This window comes from Anser anser (genome assembly GCF_964211835.1).
Source record: "Anser anser genome assembly, chromosome: 3".
Taxonomy (NCBI): Eukaryota; Metazoa; Chordata; class Aves; order Anseriformes; family Anatidae; genus Anser; species Anser anser.
In genome coordinates, this window is record NC_139722.1 from 76,143,047 (window position 1) to 76,163,552 (window position 20,506).

General features: G+C 40.1%; 1 protein-coding gene across 6 annotated transcripts in view; it reads right to left on the reverse strand.

Moving 5' to 3' along the window:
- Nucleotides 1-20,506, reverse strand: part of RPS6KA2 (ribosomal protein S6 kinase A2) — a 308,943-nt gene that overhangs the window by 277,133 nt on the left and 11,304 nt on the right. For 5 of the 6 annotated variants that reach the window (XM_083828095.1, XM_083828099.1, XM_083828097.1 and 2 more), the window contains exon 2: nucleotides 19,174-19,218. In XM_083828095.1, coding sequence (XP_083684221.1) covers nucleotides 19,174-19,218 — 45 coding nt within the window. Of the gene's footprint in view, nucleotides 1-11,648; nucleotides 11,686-19,173; nucleotides 19,219-20,506 lie in introns of those variants that run through there. The other variant, XM_083828094.1, reaches the window with a different exon arrangement.

Genomic DNA, 20,506 nt, shown 5'->3' on the forward strand with positions numbered 1-20,506 from the left:
GGAATCATGGTCAAGGTTTTAAGGGTTTTATTCTGCCTTCAAAAGAAAAAAAGAAATAATGACAGTAATTTAGCCCAAAATGAGTGCGTTGAAAGCACCTGGTACAAGGGGACACCACAAAACGCTCAGAAATACAAGGTTAAACCACGACCTTACCGTAGGCACACTGGTTCTGACCTCAGACACAAAGCTTGGCACAAAGGTTTCTCCTTTCAAATTCAAGTTTTAGGTATAAGTTGTACCATGTCATCTGGAAGGGATTGCAGGGGGAAAAATAGGGAAAAAGGGAAGCCTTCAAAAATGTTTTTCATTAGGTCCTTCTGAACACAAATAAATGCAAAAAAAAGCAAAACTTCTGCAGAAGGTATAACTGATCACTCAGTTCTGGCTGCAAACTGGAACTGCACAGGGTTTCTATGCTCTGAGATGTTTTTTCATGTGTTTGTGGTAGACATAACAGAGACAAATCTGGAGTATGCCCTGTCAGTAAGTTGTTGTTGGGCTACAAACTCTAACACTTCCAGCAGCTGTAGAAAGTCAGATTTTGACCACATTTTTCAGCTTCTCCTGACTTTCACAGTAGGCAGAATAGATCCAAGTGAATAATCTGAGTGCTTAAATTGGTATGAGAGTAGGTTAGCTTTTATACCATATACTGTTCTTACTACAATAATCACTGTAAGGATTAATTCACACTGTAAATTAATTCCTTATCATGAAATGGGAAAGCCTATTGCCAACAGTAAATGCCTTATATATTCTGACTTGCATCTCAGCACGTACTTAGTGTGTTCTAACAAGCATTTACTTCTTGTACATCTTTTTGGACAGCCTAGTTACTCTAAGCATACAGATGATCTAAACGCAGACTTTTTCAGAGCTACAGTAACAATTTATTCTATCCATGACCTTTATACCTTGGTCATAGCTATAGAGCAATCAAAACAGATAATTAATGCATAGTCTTGGCCATAGACTTCAGAAAAGAGCAAGAGAACCCACAACTGGAAATACGTCATATCTTCCCTTCAGGAAAAAAAAATACTTAATTCTATTCTCTTCATTTATTAGTCCATCTGAATCTACCTATAATTCAATGTTACAAGCAATTTTTGCACACTTCAGACACCTGTATAGAAAACAAGAAAGTTTTAAACTGCCTCTAATTTGGTGATTTTCACTGATCAGTACATACTCAACAGAACAAAGCAAAACAGAACTGCCTCTTATTTTTTTTCCACACCTTTAACAAAAGGGATCTAATATTCTTCCCATTTTCTCATACAAATTCCTGTCCATTCCTCTAATCATATTCACTACCTGTTTGGTCTCAAAAATCACGTTCCACTAGGTTTCTCAAAGGTGAAATTAGGGGAACTGAGCACAGGATTTCAAACGAGGAGAAACCAGCACAGTGACACAGCTCTGCTGTTGTAGCCTATTCGCTTCCTTCTGTCCCCAGTGGCTCCCATACAGTGTGCAAGCAGAAAGAGGGCTGCGAGGGGAATACCACTGTGCTCCAGTCTGCGTTTTGCATCTCCCAAGAGCACTCACACCAACAGAAGATCTGGCACAAGGCTGTACCTGCATACTGTTAACCATTTTAGAAGAGATTTCTAGAACTAATTAAGCAGCTGATATTTTAAGAGCTTTCTCTATTCACCCTCAGCACTCTTTCCTCTCCTGATTAAAAAAAGTCCTTATTCTTTCGTTTTGACATAACCTCAATGTACCAGAAATATGAACGCAGCATATGGTGTCTCAATGACGATGTACAAGTTCTTTGCCCAGATAAAAAACATAGCCTTTGTTATCATCTCATTGTCTCGTGTAGGACAGCACAATTATACTGTTATAATTGTTATAAGTGATTTCAGTAGTGCATCACATCCTACAGTAAAACAAACCTTACCAAGCGAACAAAGTAGCCTGAAGAAACTGAATTTTCTAAATATTAACTTATTTCACAACTTCTCCTATTTGGTATCATTCCTCCTCTCCCCCGAAGAGGAACAAATCTCTGAAATTATAAAAGCAACAAGGACAAAGCAGCAGAAACACCATCATAGTGGATGATTCTGAAGTTATATTTAAAACATACAGTTAATACGAAGACTAGGAATAGAGCAATACAATAAGATGCAGTTTGATTTAGGCGACCTCAAGATCTGCTTGACTACAGATCAACTAATACAGGACTGTATTCACACTAAACAGCAAGAACCAGTCACGTTCAGCTGAAGGTGATAATTTTCAGATATCCAGTTTATTTAAATGTAAATTTGCTCTGTGTTTGCCTTTCAAAGCTTTTGGGCAGACAAGTACCCAAAGAACTACCATTACAGAGCAAATGGGAGAGACCAGTCCATCTGCAACCCCTGGCCTTATGTAAAAAATCCTGCCCCTCTACAAACATATTTGCAAAATTAAGAATGGATTTGAAAACAGGATTTTGAAATCAATATTGATCAAGAGCAAACACATGTTAAGTTTGAAAAGAGAGAACAGGAGAACCATCTGTACAGTGTATTGCTAGCCAAGCTGTAGGATGCTTTACTTGCAAAACTATTAGCAGGAGCTATCATAACTTTGAGTTAAGTGACAGATTTTGTGTTTGGGCTGAGGTCACTCAGCTTGAACAAAACCAAAAATAAACCTCTGATGGTTCAGTGCAACACAGCATCACACCTTAAAGGGAAATAGTCATATTACAACAGTACAACCAAAGGGTTAAAAAGGAAAAAATCATGTATTTTAATGGATAATGCCAGAACTAGAGGAGGTATGGGCCATAGGTAACCAAAAAAAAAAAAAAACATTGCAGTCCTGTGCTTTTTAGCAGCTTCTGAAAAAAATTCTAAACTGACCAGAGTTCCTCCTTTCACAGACCTAACACATCAACCAAATACAGAGAATATTTAGAGCTGATGTGGGTTGAATAAAAATGATGGCAGATGTTTTTAATTATTTTTTAAAGTTAATGTTAGAAGAAACAGATCTGCTATATAAATTCCTGTCTAAGGTGAGCCGTTTACTTTTGTCCACTTGCACCTACCTGAAGCCCTGGCTTGAGCTGCCTGTCCTGGCTCCTTGTGCCAGCTATTGGACTGACAGCGTTTCCTAAACTACTGGCTAATGTGATTCACTGAACCACAGGCAGCACTTTCAGGTTAGCTCTTATCATGGTAGAAGTGTTTAAATTGGCATTCAAATAAATGAAACAAGAAAAGAGTGAAGAGCTACTCTAGTTTTCCCAATGCTGATCAGTTCTTAACTGACAAAATTGTGTGTTTTCTAAACAAGACAGACCTCTACTGTTGGATAAAGTTACTGCAAGCTCAACAACTACACTCAATTACCCCAGAACAATTTCATTGCTCTAGTTATAGGTTGCAGCCATGCACTGCGATTCAAGGCACTTGCAATTAAAGAGCAAGATAAATGCATATACCACACATACCAAAATGTGTCATTACAGCTCTGCTTTAGATTGGCCCAAACTGAGCTCTGTGACAGTTATTAATGCATGCCACCCAGAAAGGTACAGCAACCCAAACAGCATTCAAACCCTGACAGATTTAAACTGATCACTGTACCCAAGCTACCCAGTGCCAGCCCTCCACTGTACCAGTCGCCGTAGCTTGCAGCACTGCCATATCCCTGCAACTGCTTCCAGCACAGTCCTAGAGTTGGTGAGCTGTTTATTTTGTAAGTGAACAAGGAGCACTTCTCCTGCACCTTCCATTTAAATGGCAGACTAGTATTGAGAAAAAAAACAGAATGGATCTTTCCTTATCTATTATGCCAGAACAGGAGAGGAAATTTATATATATATATATATGTATATATAAATGTGCACTAAAATCCTGATCCTTAGAATAATTTAGGCTGGAAGCGACCTCTAGAGGTCACCTAGACCAACATCCTGAGCCAAGCAGAAACCACTCCCAGGTTAGACCGGGCTCTGACTGTATCCCGAAGTGGGATGATTATGGTCCGGGGAGCAGGATTTGGTAGATTTTAGAGGGAAGACTTCTTGTCTGTTTGTTTTTCAAACTTATCTGGGATATGTCTGTGCAGAGAATTATGATGGAGTCCTGCTACAATAAAGTAAATAATTGTAGGTATATTTACTGTCTAGGAAGCACTCTGTTTTCTCCAGCACTTATACCACACGCAGTTCCTCGGTGTATAAGGATACACGATGCGTATCACACAAAGTAGTTTAAAACATGTACATACAAAACCTACTTGGGAACTCTGCTACAATCCATGCTATAGCTTAACTTCAAGGTCAGAAATAACTTCGTTGCCATACAGAAGTTTCACCCTGCTTTAGTGGTTTGTTTCAGCTCCCCAGGACCTGCTCTCCTATGTCGAGGACATAGGACATCCCAGCAAGCACTAACCAAAAGGCACAGAGCCACATTACTCTCAGTAGCACAAGCATCGTATCAATACCCAAAGGGTGACAATAACATGACTGAGGCACTGCCATCACTAGAAGACACTAGGGGGATGGCTGCCTGTCCAGTATGATGTGGAAGTGTGTCTTTGATCACCATAACCCCACCATCCAGAGAAGGAAGTCACCACAAGCAGCAAGGGACCACGCTTCCCAAAACATCAGGCTCCTGAGGACGCACCGCTCACTACAGCGACACTTCTGCCAGCGGCCAGAAAGAGGAGCGAAGGCACACGCGAGCTGCCTGATGTCTGAACTGATAAATTCTCAGGCACCAAAGGCGTTGTGACATCTTAAAATTAAAGGAAGTTTTACTGAACTCGATAGGAGGAGCTTCAACAGCCGACGGTGAGGCTGTGCAGCTACAGTGCAGCTTGAGTTGAGCCGCGCTAGATGTCAGTGTTGCCTGCAGGATGGCACGGCTGAAGCCAGCCAAGCACACGCTGAAGATGGGGATCTAGGAAGTGCTGCACAGTGTTTCCCTGTCATACAAATGGTGTGTTTGCACAGCACTGACAAAAATAAAACCTGCTTTTTGCTCTCACGGACACGTGCTGAGGAATAGCACGCTTTGTCCTTAAAGTGCATTCTCCCTGAGACCCGATCTAGTCTCATAACTAGATGAAAGCAAGACTTAAACCCAAGTCAGTGTGTGGCTGCAAAAAAGCGCAGTCCAGTTTCTGTAGGAAAATGAAGTTGGCACACTTACATACTTATTTTTGGGGAACAACATTCCCAGAAAGAACAATAAATCAGATGTTCACCAAGAAGCAGAGCTGGCAAAGCCTGGTTTTGCACAGATTGATGGCTGCTGTCCCTCAGACTCTTGTCTGTCCGTTCCCCTGTTTGGGCAAGGACAGAAGCAGGCCAGGAAGCCTGCCTGCTAACTCAGATAGCCCTTCTGCTGTTTCTTCCCTTGGAAGGGCGCCATTCTCAGTCTCATCTCTACTCAGCTGCCGACTTAGCCAAAACTTCTGAGAACACCAATCCATCCAAGGTGTGACCCCCTTTTTCAGGTCTGACTGAAGCTGGCCCCAATTACTGTTGGGGCTGCATTATCAGCACAATCCTAAGCATTGTGTTGTCTCCCTAGGAACATGCTGAAGGCTTATGAAGTGAAAACTTAGTGTTTAACACAGATTAAATTCAGAATCTATCAACTGCAGCATCCTTCAGCAACGAACTGCTGCATAATTGCTTGCTCACAGGCCATGCCATCTCAGCGTACGGGAGCTTCCAGTACAAGTCTGTAAATGAGAATTATTTTTGTCCCCATGGCAACAGACCACATATGGTCACACTGCAGTCAGAAGACGCGTCTGCCATTTATTTGCCTGCTTCAGCCTAGCTAGTCCAGCACAATATAACAACGCAGCCAAAACAGTATGGGTTAGGCTTTTCAGACATTATGTGCTTGGCAGCTAAAGCTCATGCTGCCGTCCCCTAGCTGGTACTGAACCTCCTGGTACTGAACCTACCATCCCACAAATGCAGAGACACTACAGCCAGCTACAGAGCAGCACCTGGTAAGAGAGGCACGTTGTGTTCTCCGAAATTATTTTGGCACTCATTGTTCAAAAGCGTGCTATATTAAATCAACTTTAAGAGATACAGGGCATAGATCATATCCTGTCCCTGACACTCCAGCAGAATCACCTGAAATATTTATAATACAGGCACAGGACTGGATAGGCGACACTTTCCACACCACAGATGGAGGTATCCAACAGTTTTATTGGTTCAATGGTTCAACTGGCCTTTTCTTTTTTCCCCCCTATGGATGCTTCCATGTTTTCGTGTTTTGCTAAAATACTCATTGGTTTTACTAAGAACATGTCTGAATCCGTCTCATCAGCCTTACATTAAAAAAAATAAATCTATTTTGTTTTATGGAAAAGTCCCATGTACCAATCATAACAGGAAATCATAGCCCTGTGAAATTTTGTTACATCACAGCAACACATGATGAAAGTGGTTTTAAATCCAGTATCTCCCATGAGCACAGAAACCTCTGAGTCCCAGATTACTTTCACATTTAAGCTGCCTCAGAGTTATTCTTCAAATTAGCCAGAAAACAAGAACAAAGAATAACCAAAACAGATGCTTTAATACCATCGTATGCAGTTGGTACCATTTTCAGTCATTGAATACTTACACTAATTTGAACAGGCTGAACAGCATAGCGTCTCTTGCAGCAGAGAGCACTCAGCCCCTGAAATACACTCATCTGGGGTTTGAGTTATGCCCTTTCTTCATACAGAGAAGAAAGCTGATCCTGACTTCTTACATCCCTTTTTTTTTAAATGACTATTAGAGAAGTCACAGAGGAAGCTCTCCTGCTTCCACTTTAACAAATTTAGTCCACTATTTATTTTGCAGTATATGAGATCAAAATATCTCAGAAACAAGAAGAAACAATTGTTTCAGTCTTGAAGATCTGTTTATGACAATAACTTTGCATATGCAATGCACAGAGAGACTTGGATGCCCAGATCAGTTACCTGACTCTGTAGTACTCCTCCCAAATCTTGATTTCTTCTAACCTCATAAGGACAATTATTTTTGATCTGATGGGAAGAAAGATTTTTCCTCAAATCTACCTGTAAAACCCTAGGCTCTCAGGCAGGACCGTTGTCTTCAGACAGAGGACAGCAGTATCTCTCCCTTTAAGCTGCAGAACAGTGTTCAGCCACATGCTTTGTAAGGAAGTCAACTATTCAGGCCCAGAGAAACTCCCCTGTCCAGCTACTGAAAAGCTGGAGTGTTTTTGTTGTCCTTCTCCCTCCTGCCAAACAGGCTATAAGCAAGGAGATTCACCCTGAAATGCCACAGGAGGCATCCAGCACCCATATTCTCTGCTACAGTACAGTGAACAGGATTTGCAAGTGCTCACCATAAAAAAGTGCTCACCAAAAGTCTTTAATTAACACAAAGGAACACCCTAATCTGGGTTAGATCTACTCTTCAAAATGGCACAAGCCATTATACCCAGACAGCTAGGGAAAACAGTCTACACTGCTGCTCCTGCAGCCGGCATCTGCCTTGTGCAACGTTTATGGTGCCATTAAATGTTTCCCTGAGCTGTCAGCTCACACACGACTGCTGCACTGCTTGCAGAGAAGTTCCTCCAACTGTTCACATGTGAACCATGTCTACGTTAAAGGAGAATGAAAGGGGCAGGAGGGGTAAGCAAGGGAAAGCAGTACTTTGATGGCCCATTCCTCCCACAGAACCAGGCACTGATCTTGCTCCAGCTGTACCACGGGGATACTGTGCCTCTGCTCAGCAAAAAGGATCAGAAGTTCTGCTCAAGTTAGCCTGCATAAGTGTCCTGTAAACATTTGCTCTGCATATTTCCTGTTGGCCAGTCTGATTTAGAAAGCCAGCTATGCCTTTACTTATATCAGCAAAGCTGAGGGCTAAAACCTTCAGCAAGAATGAGGATTACTGTGCCAGAAATAAATTATCATGTTTAAGGAGGTTCAGTAGATTGTCATAGCTGAACAAGCTCTCTCCCTTAACAACAGCTAAAAAAATTGACTTGGGTACTCCAGAAGTACCTTGACTTCATATTCATAACTGTGTCGTAAGCAAAAGCCTATTAGAAAGGAGGCTCAGAAGTGTTCACTGATATTTACAGCTGTTTAGGTCACCAAATAGTAACGTTCTTGTTTTCCTTTTGCTGTCAGAAGTATGCTTGCAATGCACTTTTAAAGGCCACGAAGATACCAATCTAAATACCATGATGCAGTTGTAATGTCTTGAAGGCAAACAAAAAAAATTAAGTAGAAGAGATTTTAGAGAAGAGATACTACCTATGGGCCTTTACAAGCAAATAAGAGTACAGAATAAATACAGAAAACATTTCTGTTTAAGCCTACTTCAACTCATTCTGCAATAGCCAGAAGGATCTTCAGCTCCAGCCAGAGGGGATGGATTTCCCAAGAAAACATCCTGTGGCTGCCCTCTTAACACTACCATGCAAGATCCACCACAGTCCCAACATCAGACCTGACAAACTAATCAATTTTAGACAGTCCAAGTCAAATCCAAATCATTGTAGACACATAGCAGGCACTGCCCATGACTCTAGGTTTTCCCAAAAGTGAATACTGCAAAGATGAAACATTCCACAGGCAATAGAAGCAATGCAAATGCCATGCCTATCTATTCTGTGCTTGTAACCACAGCACAGTGTACAAACACTTAACTGGCAGATATAACTAAATATAACTAAACTACCAGAAAAGCTAAAGATTAAAAATCTCAGGTCCCTAAGTATACTGCCAGCCCACTAAATTTGGAATTGAATGCAAATGTCAGGTTTATTGAAGAGCCTTGGTCAAATTGTCTTGTTTTCTCCCAAAGCTGACATGAAAAATTATAGTGCTTTAAAGACAACTATTAGAAGAAAGAATAGAAGAACGTGGTAAAAGCGTGCAGGAACAAGAATAATTTCCTACTGCTCTATGCAGTCACAACAGTCAATCATCAGCCAGTTAAACAGTTAATCTATATGGAAGCTGAACTTAAATTTCTTCTTTTCCAATTCAGATATTCTAGCAAGTTTTCTATTCCTCACCACAGTTGCAGCTTAAAATATTCAATTTTGTTTTAAATGCTACATTTACAGAAGTGTTTACTGCAGAACTGAAGTATTAGGGAAGTCAAAGTGAGGGTCCAGGAGTCACAGTGTTTGAGTGACTCCCAGCTGGTCTCCATGAGGACACCTGCTTGTCTGCCTAAAAGGCAGATAGTTCTCAAATTTCTGCTTCAAACACAGAGACACTGCATAGTTCCAGGAAGGGGAGCTAGATTTTGCCTAGTTTCTTCATCAACAGGATTACGTCAGCTTTAGCTAGACATCGCAGCCTCCAGGGTTTTCAAATTCTGTGATGAGTATGAAGGAAACAAAAAAAAAAAGCACATTTTTCACTTGCAAACTGAGTATATACACATTAGTCTTGGGCATTTTTTGTTATTAAATATTCTTTTTAGTGCGGTTACTTCAAGGTTGACTATTCATAAACAGTATGTACACCAACCCTCCCAGCACCAGTTATTTATTCAAAAGCTGGCTCTGAGGACCAAAGAGGTGTGCAAGTCTGCCAGCTTACACACAGCATGACAAACCATATTTCAGGAAAATGACTCAGTAAGTTCAAAATGTTTTACACATTTAATTAAGCCTTACACTAACTCCAGTTGGCAAGCATGAGTATGAATCATGGAAGCTAGATCACAGGAGCAGCTCAGAGCAACACATGAACTTAAATGCTTACTCCGGGAGCTGAATAATTACTACAGCATGAATCCAAGAGGAAACATTCTGCTTCATAGGCAATACACTATGAATAGGAAGAAAGGGGGAAAAAACATAACTAAGCACAGATGGTGACAAACCAATACTAGTATGGGCATTAACATCAAGCCCTCTTACAATCCTCAGCATGTCATCAACTGAAGCTGGAGCACACATCCTCTGCTCTCATTTTAGTCTTCCACAAAAACTGCATCCAAGAATGGATGGCTCACCTAGCCCAAAGACTAATAGGAAGAGACAGTGGTAATGACATTAGCATGAAGTTGTTCATAGTTGTGTATGTCATTTACTTTACTCAATAGTTACGCTTATTATGTGACACTTTTGAATGATGTAAGACACTGCAGTATCCTGAGCTTCTTGACTTAAGTAGTATATGCCCTAAAATGCAATATTGATCTGAAGAGGAGATCTGCTGCTGCTAGCAGAAGAGATCAAGCTTATACAATGTAATCCCAGTGCTAAAATAAAATACGTTATACAGATACCTATATATTATCCTGTTGTTCACAGGTTACCCATCCACAAGACTTGTGACAATTCACTGAACTAAATAAGATGACTGAGAAGAGACTTTTAATATCTGAAGACCCAGAAGACCACGTAAAAATGTGCAACAGGTGTCTAGTTTAGAACGATCCACAACACACCCATAACAGAGCTATAAATCACTTCCCACGATAACAACCTATAAAATTTGAGACCAACAGCAAATTAAAAAGACAGACCACCAGATTGTTGCAGGGAAATGGAAGTGTAATCATTGTCCTTTGCTCCCTTCCACCATTTTATAAGTAGATTGCAATGAAGTAATAAATTGCCCAATGATACTAGCACTACTTATGTATCCCCTCTATCATTGCTGTGCTGATCTGCACAGCAGTTTCCCCAGTCAATATGGGGCCCACAAGATCAAGGGCACCACTGAATGTCAAAGAGGCAAACAAACACCTCCTCTTGCTTCTTGCTCCCACTCAAGTTATGAGGGTGGCACAGCAAAGGCAGCATTAACACCTTGCTAGTCCTAAAGAAGACAGCACTAAACATTTGTTGCATTGTTCCCATTACTTTTCCATGACACTGGTAATAGGACTGCTACCCAAAATATCAAAACAGTGATGGAAGCAACAGGAAGGCTACAGCAATGCTGTGTCCTTCCTCCCAGTGTAAAAATTAAAAAAAAGGGTGATTGGGAAAGAGGCAAGCAGCTCTACATATTTTGCCCTAGTAAACAAGTTTTACATCAGCAAAAACTGTCAAGGTCTTTTACTCGCACCAGGGAACAATGGTGTGCATTGCTGCTAGCACTGACCAGAACGACCCAATTTAAGAGACTAGTGTCTTCTTTCATGGTCTTCCATAACAACAGCTCAAAAATTCAGCATGCTCAAAAGACCTGCTACTGATATCACTACCTTCTGCACTGCTTTTATGTTGTCCAGCCATGGCTCTAGCATCTTTTCAGTTTCCACCACTCAGCTGGGATCAAAGCTTCATACTACCATCACAGCCCACTCAGAAGAGTTTAGTTTATTCCAGAGACTAGACATTTCTTATCTATTTGATAAGATCTCCAGAGCAAAGTCTTATCTCCTCCTCTCTCTCAAAATACCCCATTCCCTATGTAGGATGTGTTCTGTGCCTCTAGCGCAAGTCTGCAGCAACCCTACCAAATTTAAAGAAAATGGGTACTCTTTCAGCTTTCACCTAGAAGTTAACAGCATTACACATACCATGCTTAAGTATTCAGCTTTGATATCTTCCATTGTTAGGGACAGAATAATCATAGAAAATAATGTCATTTGTGATGGAGAGTTCCTTCTTGCACCACCAAACCCACCTCAGGGCAACTCAGCTTACCTGGCACCTAGCCCTGCTGGGGTGGCACCCCCAGGGCCAAGGAACATTGGCCACTTTTAGACCAAGCTGCACGTTGACAAGCAGGCCAGACCAAGGAAGATGCCCCAGGGAAGCTTCTCTTCAAACTCCTTCAGCCTACCTCTGCCGCCAACTCCTCTGCAGGGCTGTGGCAGGACAGGCTCTGAACAAAAACCAGGCCGCGGAGGCCCGCTGCGTCCAGTGCAGCCAGCAATGCTGCCACTGGGAGGATGAGGAGTGCTAAGCGCTAAGCTTTGTTTTTAGGAACAAAGTAGCCTTCCTTCTCCCATTGCTCTCCTTCTAAGGAGCTTTCCAGCATTATTTGAAAGGAGGTGAAGAGACCAGACATTTCAAATACATTCTTTTTAGTTAAAAGGATATAAAACCACTCTTAGCATTACCTCTCTATTCAGCTAGACATGGTGCTCAAGGTAGATTTCAAGACCACAACTGAAGTACACCAAGCAGGGCACTCCGCACCTTTAACTACCTGTGCTGTAACACAGCCCTCAGACACCCTGCAGGATGGGGAAATTAACAGGTACACTCTTCCAATATAAGGCAGAAACACTTTTCAGGTGACCGCCAGAGAGGGCTCACTGACCTAACCAAGGCACTACTTTTGCTTTTTAATTTCTTTGTATCAGCACCTGTTGTAGGAAAGATGATTCACAACCTTCAGTCTCCTTTAAAAGAAATACAGCAAATCATATTAAAAAGCTGCTGTAAGATACCTGTACAAGTGGTCTCTCAAAATTTGATTTTTTTTGTAGAAGAAATATGTGAGACAACATACATTAAAAAAGCATATTAGTGCTTAACAGGAAGCAATCCAGTCACATTAAATAAGGCACATTCCTGGAAATGAGATTGTCTTTTTTTTTTTAAACAGTAATGTATTACTCATTGTTATTTTTATTTTCTTGTGTAAGAGGTACTATTAAATATTTCAGGTTTATCTCCTCACTGCAGATGAGAACTGAGAAACAGACTAAAGAATAAAAAGAAGAAAGTTTTAGCTTGGTAAATGTTGAGGATTCCCCCCGCTTCCAGATCACTAGAAGTGAGAGCCATGATTGCTGCAGCATACGAAAGGACCAGGCTATCTATTCAGGTTTTTAAACATGAATAAGCATACTTTAATGCCATGTTTAAACCTCAAGGCACCACAAGTGACAAAAGACATCAATAAAAAAGGTAGAGTATTTTAATCATCCATCAAACATGCAACTGCTCATTAGCACACAGAATGCTCTGCTTCCACCCCCCACCTCTTTCTTTTCAGATTGGTGACAGAAAGAATCCTACACCAGACTCAAAGAACCCAGTAATCAGTCTGCTAATTACTGACTTCACACAAACAGCAATTAAAAAGGGAAGAAATCAGCTACAAAACAGAAACAATAATAGTGAAATAACCATCAGGAAATCCAAGCCCACTCCAAATGACACAGATCTGAACAGGGTTAGAATCTGCAATTCACTAAGCTCCTTCCACACATCCAGAATAGAAGTACTTATAAAACTTCTGATTTTAACTTCATGTAACTACTAAGAGGTCATTTGATTATTTTACCTACTTTAAGCAACTTAGATATGAAAAACTGTGTACAGATACTGAATCTGTTTTGAATACCTCAGAATTTGCAGTTAACTTCACACAGGCAATGCTGTAAGAACACCCACCTGCAACCCCAGACATCAAATCTTTATATTCCAGCTCCACACTTCTCTGGGGTGGATATAACCCTCCATCCTCCATAGAGGTGTTTATACAACGTGAATTTCCTGACACCTGTTACAAATAACTGGCCAAATGATATAAAACATCTACTTGTTTTAAGTATCCAGGTGCTCAAAGAACACTTTTTTCCCTTAATTTCCAAAGCATGTTCAGAGCAACCACACAGTACAGATTTCACTTTCCGCTAACGTCCAACATGATATAACTCTTGTGAAATTCCAAGAGTAACATACACATGCAAGTACTGACTACAAGCCCTTTAAACTTGCACAAGTTCTGGGTTTGAATCATTTCATCAAATGCAGCCAGACAAGTTAATTACCCATGGCTCCCCTTCCAGTCAAGAGGGAAAACTAGGCATGTCCTCAAATAAACTGTACCCTAAACCATGTAAGTACTTAGAAACAGCAGCTTATTTTTTTACACCTACAATGACAACAGGATGATTCTGTGTCTAACACATCCCTTTGAGAATATATTTTAGTCAGAGTTGGTGGAGCTACCTTCTGACTTTCCTCATCGCATCTCTGAAATAAAGTAGTTAGAGGACAACTTTTTCTTCCAGATCAGCAGTGTTTGTCTTGCTTCATTCATTCTTTGCCATATCACTTTTTCTTTGGGGAAAATTATTCACAAACCTTGGAAATAGCTAAAAGAATATACAGGTTAGGAGTGGAGGTAAAGAAGAGTATTCAGGGGAAGAAATGGTATTTCAACATGTTTTTAATGAGAGCAAGCAGCAGTCAGCAAGAACATTAGAGGAAAAGAAAAAATTTACTTTTTCAGTTCACTCTAATGAAGAATAATGGACTTCTTCACCCTACAGCTGTGTGTAAAATCGTAGTTTTTTTTTTTTTAAAGTGGAAACAAAGAAAGCACCGCAGCTCTCTAGGAGGTACCATACTCATCACAGAAAGTTTATCCTTGACTCCAGGGACTCATCTTTCCTGATGACACAAGTTGCTCACAGCTAACACACACACTTGGGCAGGTAGCTGCCATTATGGAACAGGTTCATTTTCATGAGGGAATAGTTTTCCCACAGATTTTTTTTTTTTTTAAAGCTAATAATCCTTGTTCAAAACCAAGCATCCTAACTTGAGTGTTTTTACAACTTGCGTACAGTTTTAGGATTTCTTTTCCCCATTCAGCATGACATTTGCTCATTAACAACTACTACGGTCCAGTCTGCAAAAATAATTTTAAAATCTTTAGAATACAAATATTGCTACATACTGAGTGCCTGACTGATTATTTGAATCAGAGTTCAGATTGTTTTGGTGTCCACTTTGGAGTAAAAAAAATGTGGGGGAGGACCTCACACACAAAATTTCCCTGAACTATGTGAGTTGCACCATCCCACTACAGCAGCACTTTTTGTATCATCAAGAAGAGAGGTGAGATCACTCCCACAACAAAGTGCTGATTCATTAAACACTTGAGATGACCGTGGCCAGCACACACACGTGTCACACTTCAGCAGGATTAGAGCTGGTGCTCAATCTAAGGCAAGGAAAGTTCTGACACCAATTTTAATTACCAGCTAACGTTGTGTAATTACCAGCTACATTGTTTCATAGCTAGGAACCCATCACACTTCCTCATTAGCGTCTCAATGGATATTGACCCTGAATTCATTTTTGGTTCTCTGAGACCAAGGTTTTTGAGAAACAGGATGTGTCAGCCTTCAGCCATCAAGAATTCTCTGGGTGTTTTAACACAGGTTGTCACTCACCGTAGGTCATCAGCATCTTCACAATAGCTGCAGAAAGTACAAAGTCAATAGTGGAATAACCCTTCACCTCCACAAAGATTTTTTACATAACTCCATACAAAATGGAGCATAAACTGAGTTCAATATTCATCCCAGAACAAGTTGCAGTTTAGCTTTAAAAAACAGACACTGCAGATGAATCCCCCAAAATATCAAAAAAAAGTGATTTAAGATCAAAGTTATTACATATCAAATCCTTCATAAAAAAGTAAGTCATGGAGATCCAAAAAACACTTCAACACAAGAATTCAACAACGTACATTGCCTTCATAGTATATTCTTAAGGAAACAAAGATGAGAAGGAGAACAGTGCCCATAAGTTGCCTCTCTTTAATATGTCACTAGTGTAATTTTGTAACGATGTATGCAAGGTCATCTTTTCTCAGTAATCAGATGAGGACCTGCATTTAAGCTCACTCAGTATCTACATTTAGATAAAGAATCACATGATCCCTGAAAGGCTTGTATGGATCTCTGTTTCAAATCAGCGTGCAGCATAAAATCTGGACTCACAGTTAAAGTCATTCACTGACTAGCAGTCCTGGTGAACAAGTTGAAAATAAGCCATAAATGCAGCCTTTTTTACAACATAAGTCAACAGGAGACCAGGATTGCATTGGATAAAAAACATTGCCAGCAGGTCGTGGGGGATGATCCTTCTCTTCTACTCAGGGCTAGTGAGACATCTTCAGTGCTCTATCCACTTCTGGGCTCTCCAGTCCATGAGATACTAGAGCAAGCCCAAGGCGGACCACCACAAAAGTGGTGAGAAATGAGAGCATCTGACAAAATGGGGGGACTGAGAAAACTGGGGTTGTTTCACACAGCTGTTTCACTATGGACATCATCATCGTGGTAGTAGCACTAGAACAATGAACATCAAGTTTTCACTGCTATGGGGAGGTTTATGCTTTCCTCAGTATGATCACAACACGTGTTTCTTCAGCTAAGAAATACTGCCATCACTTCTATGTGTAACTTAAAAAAAACTTCAGTGTCATTAGAGTTTGGTCCTTCATTAAGATTTAATAAATTCATCTCCCCTGTGGTCAGGAGCAGAGAGCCTTGCACTGCATGTTCTCCATGAGACAGCACTAGACACCCATCTTTGCTCCGATTTTATTGTTCACACTTGCATGACAGTATACAGTGTCAGCAGAAAGTTGTGTGTTTTTGGAAATTCAGCCCAGGAGATGACAGTAAATCCAGGTCCTGACATTTTCAGTTTTGCCCTACAGATTTCATAGGGCAAAATCTAGGGGTTTTACACAGTTCTGTTTCTGGTTGGCCATCAGTACTTCTCCTGCATCTCCCCTCTACTTTCCTGAAACTCCCCTACAAGCCTTCAGCTAGAGCATGCAAACCCCTTTGGAAGGGTCAAACAAGTTGAAGCAAAGGAATGCTAGCTTCAAATGCAGCAAATTCAGAGTGCTATGAGCTATCTTGCACATATGCTCACTGTCTTAGAAGGATGTGACAAAGAACATTGCTGCCAACTGCAACTTCAGGAAAGAATTTAGATAGAATATAAATGCCTAACTTGGACCTAGACCAGACCACAAAGCACAGTGCCTTTAAGTATGCATTTGTGCCTCTAATATGTGGTCAAGCTTATTATATATATAAATATTTCTCTTTGACCAGTTTGTCACAAAGAATCACTTTATGGAAAAACTGGATCCCACAAATCTAAACAAAGACTGCTCCACAAGTTAAAGATTCCTTCTCAAGGAAATCCCCAGTCAACTTGCTTGCCTTTGTGACAGGACAAGCAGTTCATGGTTTTAGGAGGGCCTACTAGGGAAACACCTTGATGAGATCAACCCTAAGTAGCCCAGATACACAACTCTAGAGCAGCCCTGTCACATGCTGCTCTGGAAATGAGATGTGCCTCAAACACTTGTTTCCAAAAATCCCATTAATCAGCTGTGCCCTCCAAGACACTTAAAGAACTTCTCCAACAGCAAGATCAGCCCTCAGAAGAATATGAAGTGCTCTTTCTGTAATTCATTTGCCACCATCTCATCTGTCTGTACCATACACTTGGTAAGAGAAACAGTAAGAAGCTTACATAGCCTAAAGCAAGCTCATGACAAACATCCTTTGAGCAAATGTCACCCATTGCATTACATGATTTCAATTCACCCCTTAAGTCATACTTCAATGTTTTACGGAAAAACTCTTTGAGATTGGGCACAGTCAGGATATCAGTGAGAGTCACCTCAGCTGCAGCCAGTGCTCTTCAAGAGCACTACAGTAAGATGCAAGCTTCATAGAAATAAAACAGTTACAGACTAAGCCAAAGTCTGACACTGACACAGACACAAAGTGACACTGCTGCTGTCTAACATGACAGCAGCAGAGGAAGGGCAGAAGAAAACAAAAACAACAGTTCCTTATTATATTTTCTGTAGAACCATATAACAAAACCACACTGAGTGAAGTTCAGTGAATAGCGAGGGCAATTCTACATTTCAGTCATATTTCACTGCCAAGGATTTGTTAGTAGTCACCATGTGCATGTTTTCTAATGCGTCATTACAGCAGGTTTTTCAGTCAGGCATAAGTACCTCACTCCCATCTGAAATACAGACCAAGCGACTGCTGAAGTGGGAGCAGACATACAAGAGCTAAACACAATTACAGATACCGAATAGCAAATTGTAGCACTTTGAGCAGTAAGCACATTAAAAAAAAATGAAACCTCAGTCCTGTGTTCTCTAAGTAATCATTATGCACTTTTTTTCCTACCAAAGTTAAAACTTAAGAATCATAAGATGCATCCCTAATGAAAATTAACTAGGTTTAAATTCATTTGGAAATGAAGCAAAACTAATCCTCCTAAAACCCAAGAGCCCACTACCCAGAATTTTAATCCTCAGCAATATTCCAAAAAGATAATGTGATGGATGAGGCCACTTACCTGCACTTAGTTTCAGCCCCAAGCTTTTTGAAAATAATTTGTCCTTTTTAAAATGGAAAAAGTGGAGAAATTTACACTTTGAAGTTATATCTATTTCACAGAGCTCAAAACTGAGACTTTATTCCAGTTTCTAACATAATCAGGTTGAAACTTTTCCCTTAGCATAGCAGAAAGCAAAAATAACTTATCCTCTACCAAAACCCAAACATCACAAAGGTAAAATGTGAAATTCCAAGCAGTAAGGTAAGATTGCTGGAAGATAGGAAACAGAAGCTTAGTGTTTTCAGAAGTGGCAATTCAGGGAAATGTATTTGTAATCTCCCTTCAACCCTGGAGAGATTTTCAGTCTCCTTCACTTTTTGAAATAAAGAAATTTCTAACCATCTTTCAAGCACCCTTTGTTTACTCTACTCAGACCAGCAGAAGTACCTTTTACTGACACCTGTAAAGTGTGTAAAAGCAGTAGCCAGTTTTATAGTCAAGTTTCGCCCTTGGCTCATCATAATATTGAACTTTGATTTGTTCTCACCTGCTTTGTATCTTCTTATCACATTCTATTCAGCACTTAATATCTTTGAGGCAAGAACTGTTTTTCTGCAATTGTTTGTAGAGAAATAACTCAACAGTACAATGCTACAATAATGCAAATAGTAAACTCATGAAAAGGTTAACTTAATCTTGCACTGGAGGAAGTGCCAGCCTAATAGATGAGCAGGAATGAATTCAAAGTTTAATAGCATTTAGAGCTAATTAAGCAGGTACAATTCGCAATACAGAAGCAGTGTTATGACGATGGTTACTCTTCCTGAAGCCATTACACAATTTTCTCTGCAAGATAGATATAGATCTAGGGAAGTTGTGTGCCCTTTATTGGAAAGCCTGTAGAAAAACAATATCTGTAAAATAAAGTTCTCTAGCCTCCAGTTAGATGACTATGACCAAAAACATGTTGGTTCTTGCATCTTCAGGGCTTGAAGCATGCGGATAAGAGACAGAGACCTTTTATTTCCATGAAGGCAAGAAGATGATATAATCATTTACTAATATTTGGGAGACAAAGACTTACCTCTTTTACAGGTTCTTCATCCAGGGCAGCATCTTCCACCACAGGCTAGTGAAGAGAAAAAAAGAAAGGAAAAACATCTTTTAAATATACATTATTGCATATATAATGTTGCGTTATTGCATAGGTACAGCCCTAAGCCAAGATTTAGCGCAAAATGTAGTCAGTTTACATTTAGTCTGTTAAATCACTCCAAATTTGTACCACCACACCAGGCACATTCAATTATTCACGCTTAACACTGACAACCTTTGAATCCAAGAGGATCTGCTTTCTCTCAGAGAGATATGTAAGCTATGATAAAACTGTGTACTATTTGCTGAGTCTGCACATGACTTATTCAGGTGTTAGCAACTTTAAAAGATATATATATTTACTTAGAGCATATAGAAGAACACTGGCACTAAAATTGCTGATGAATTATCAAAGCTGATTTTGTCATAGAAATACACAAGAATGAATGAAGAATTAAACTAGATTATTCATTAATAAGCTAAACTGGAGAACAAGAACAGTATTTCTTGCTAATGAGAAGAGAGAATATATATGCTTGGAAGAGATTTTCCAAACACTCAAATTCCATGTGAATATTAACACTTAACTCTTCATGCTCTGCTCAAGTCTAAGTGACAAACCCTTTAGGAAACAAGTAGAAAGACTACTTAGAACTTGAGAATGCACCTCTTCCTTGGGAAAACATTTTCAAGGCTGTAACTCACTACCCAATCCATACAGCTTGAGAGGGATCAATAGCTTTGAATAAGCACAAAGAAATTCCAGAGCCAGCAAATATCACAGTGTTCTTGCTTACTTCTCAGACAATTAATGACCTCCTGAGTCAACAGGTAAAAGAAACAGGACTTTGTTCCAATCTTCCCTTGCAAAACATAATACAGAATATGCCGTCAACGCATTTCTCCTTATGAAACAATTGATTTACTATAAATGTTGTCTTTAATATCTGCAAGTCATTCACCTGAGTCATGCACAGGCACTCTTAAATGCATCTGTTTTAAAAGGTTTTCTGGCATCAAGAGAGGGATGAGAAGCAGGTCCATATGTATAAGAGAGAGGAACAGTCTCCCTCCTTGTCTACCAACTGTGAAAAGCTTCCGTGAAAAAGAACAACTTGCAGACAGTCATGAAAACATTTTATCCCACACAGACTCAGAGCCCATGACAGCTCCCTAGAAGGGGTTCAATCACAAATGTTTAAGCTGCAGCCAACTCAGTAAAGAGTCAATGCCATCACCGATGGAAAGACGACTGGTCTTCATGGACAATAGCCCATGAGAGATTAAATTAATTTCTACGCACCTTAACTAGATTTGAGCAA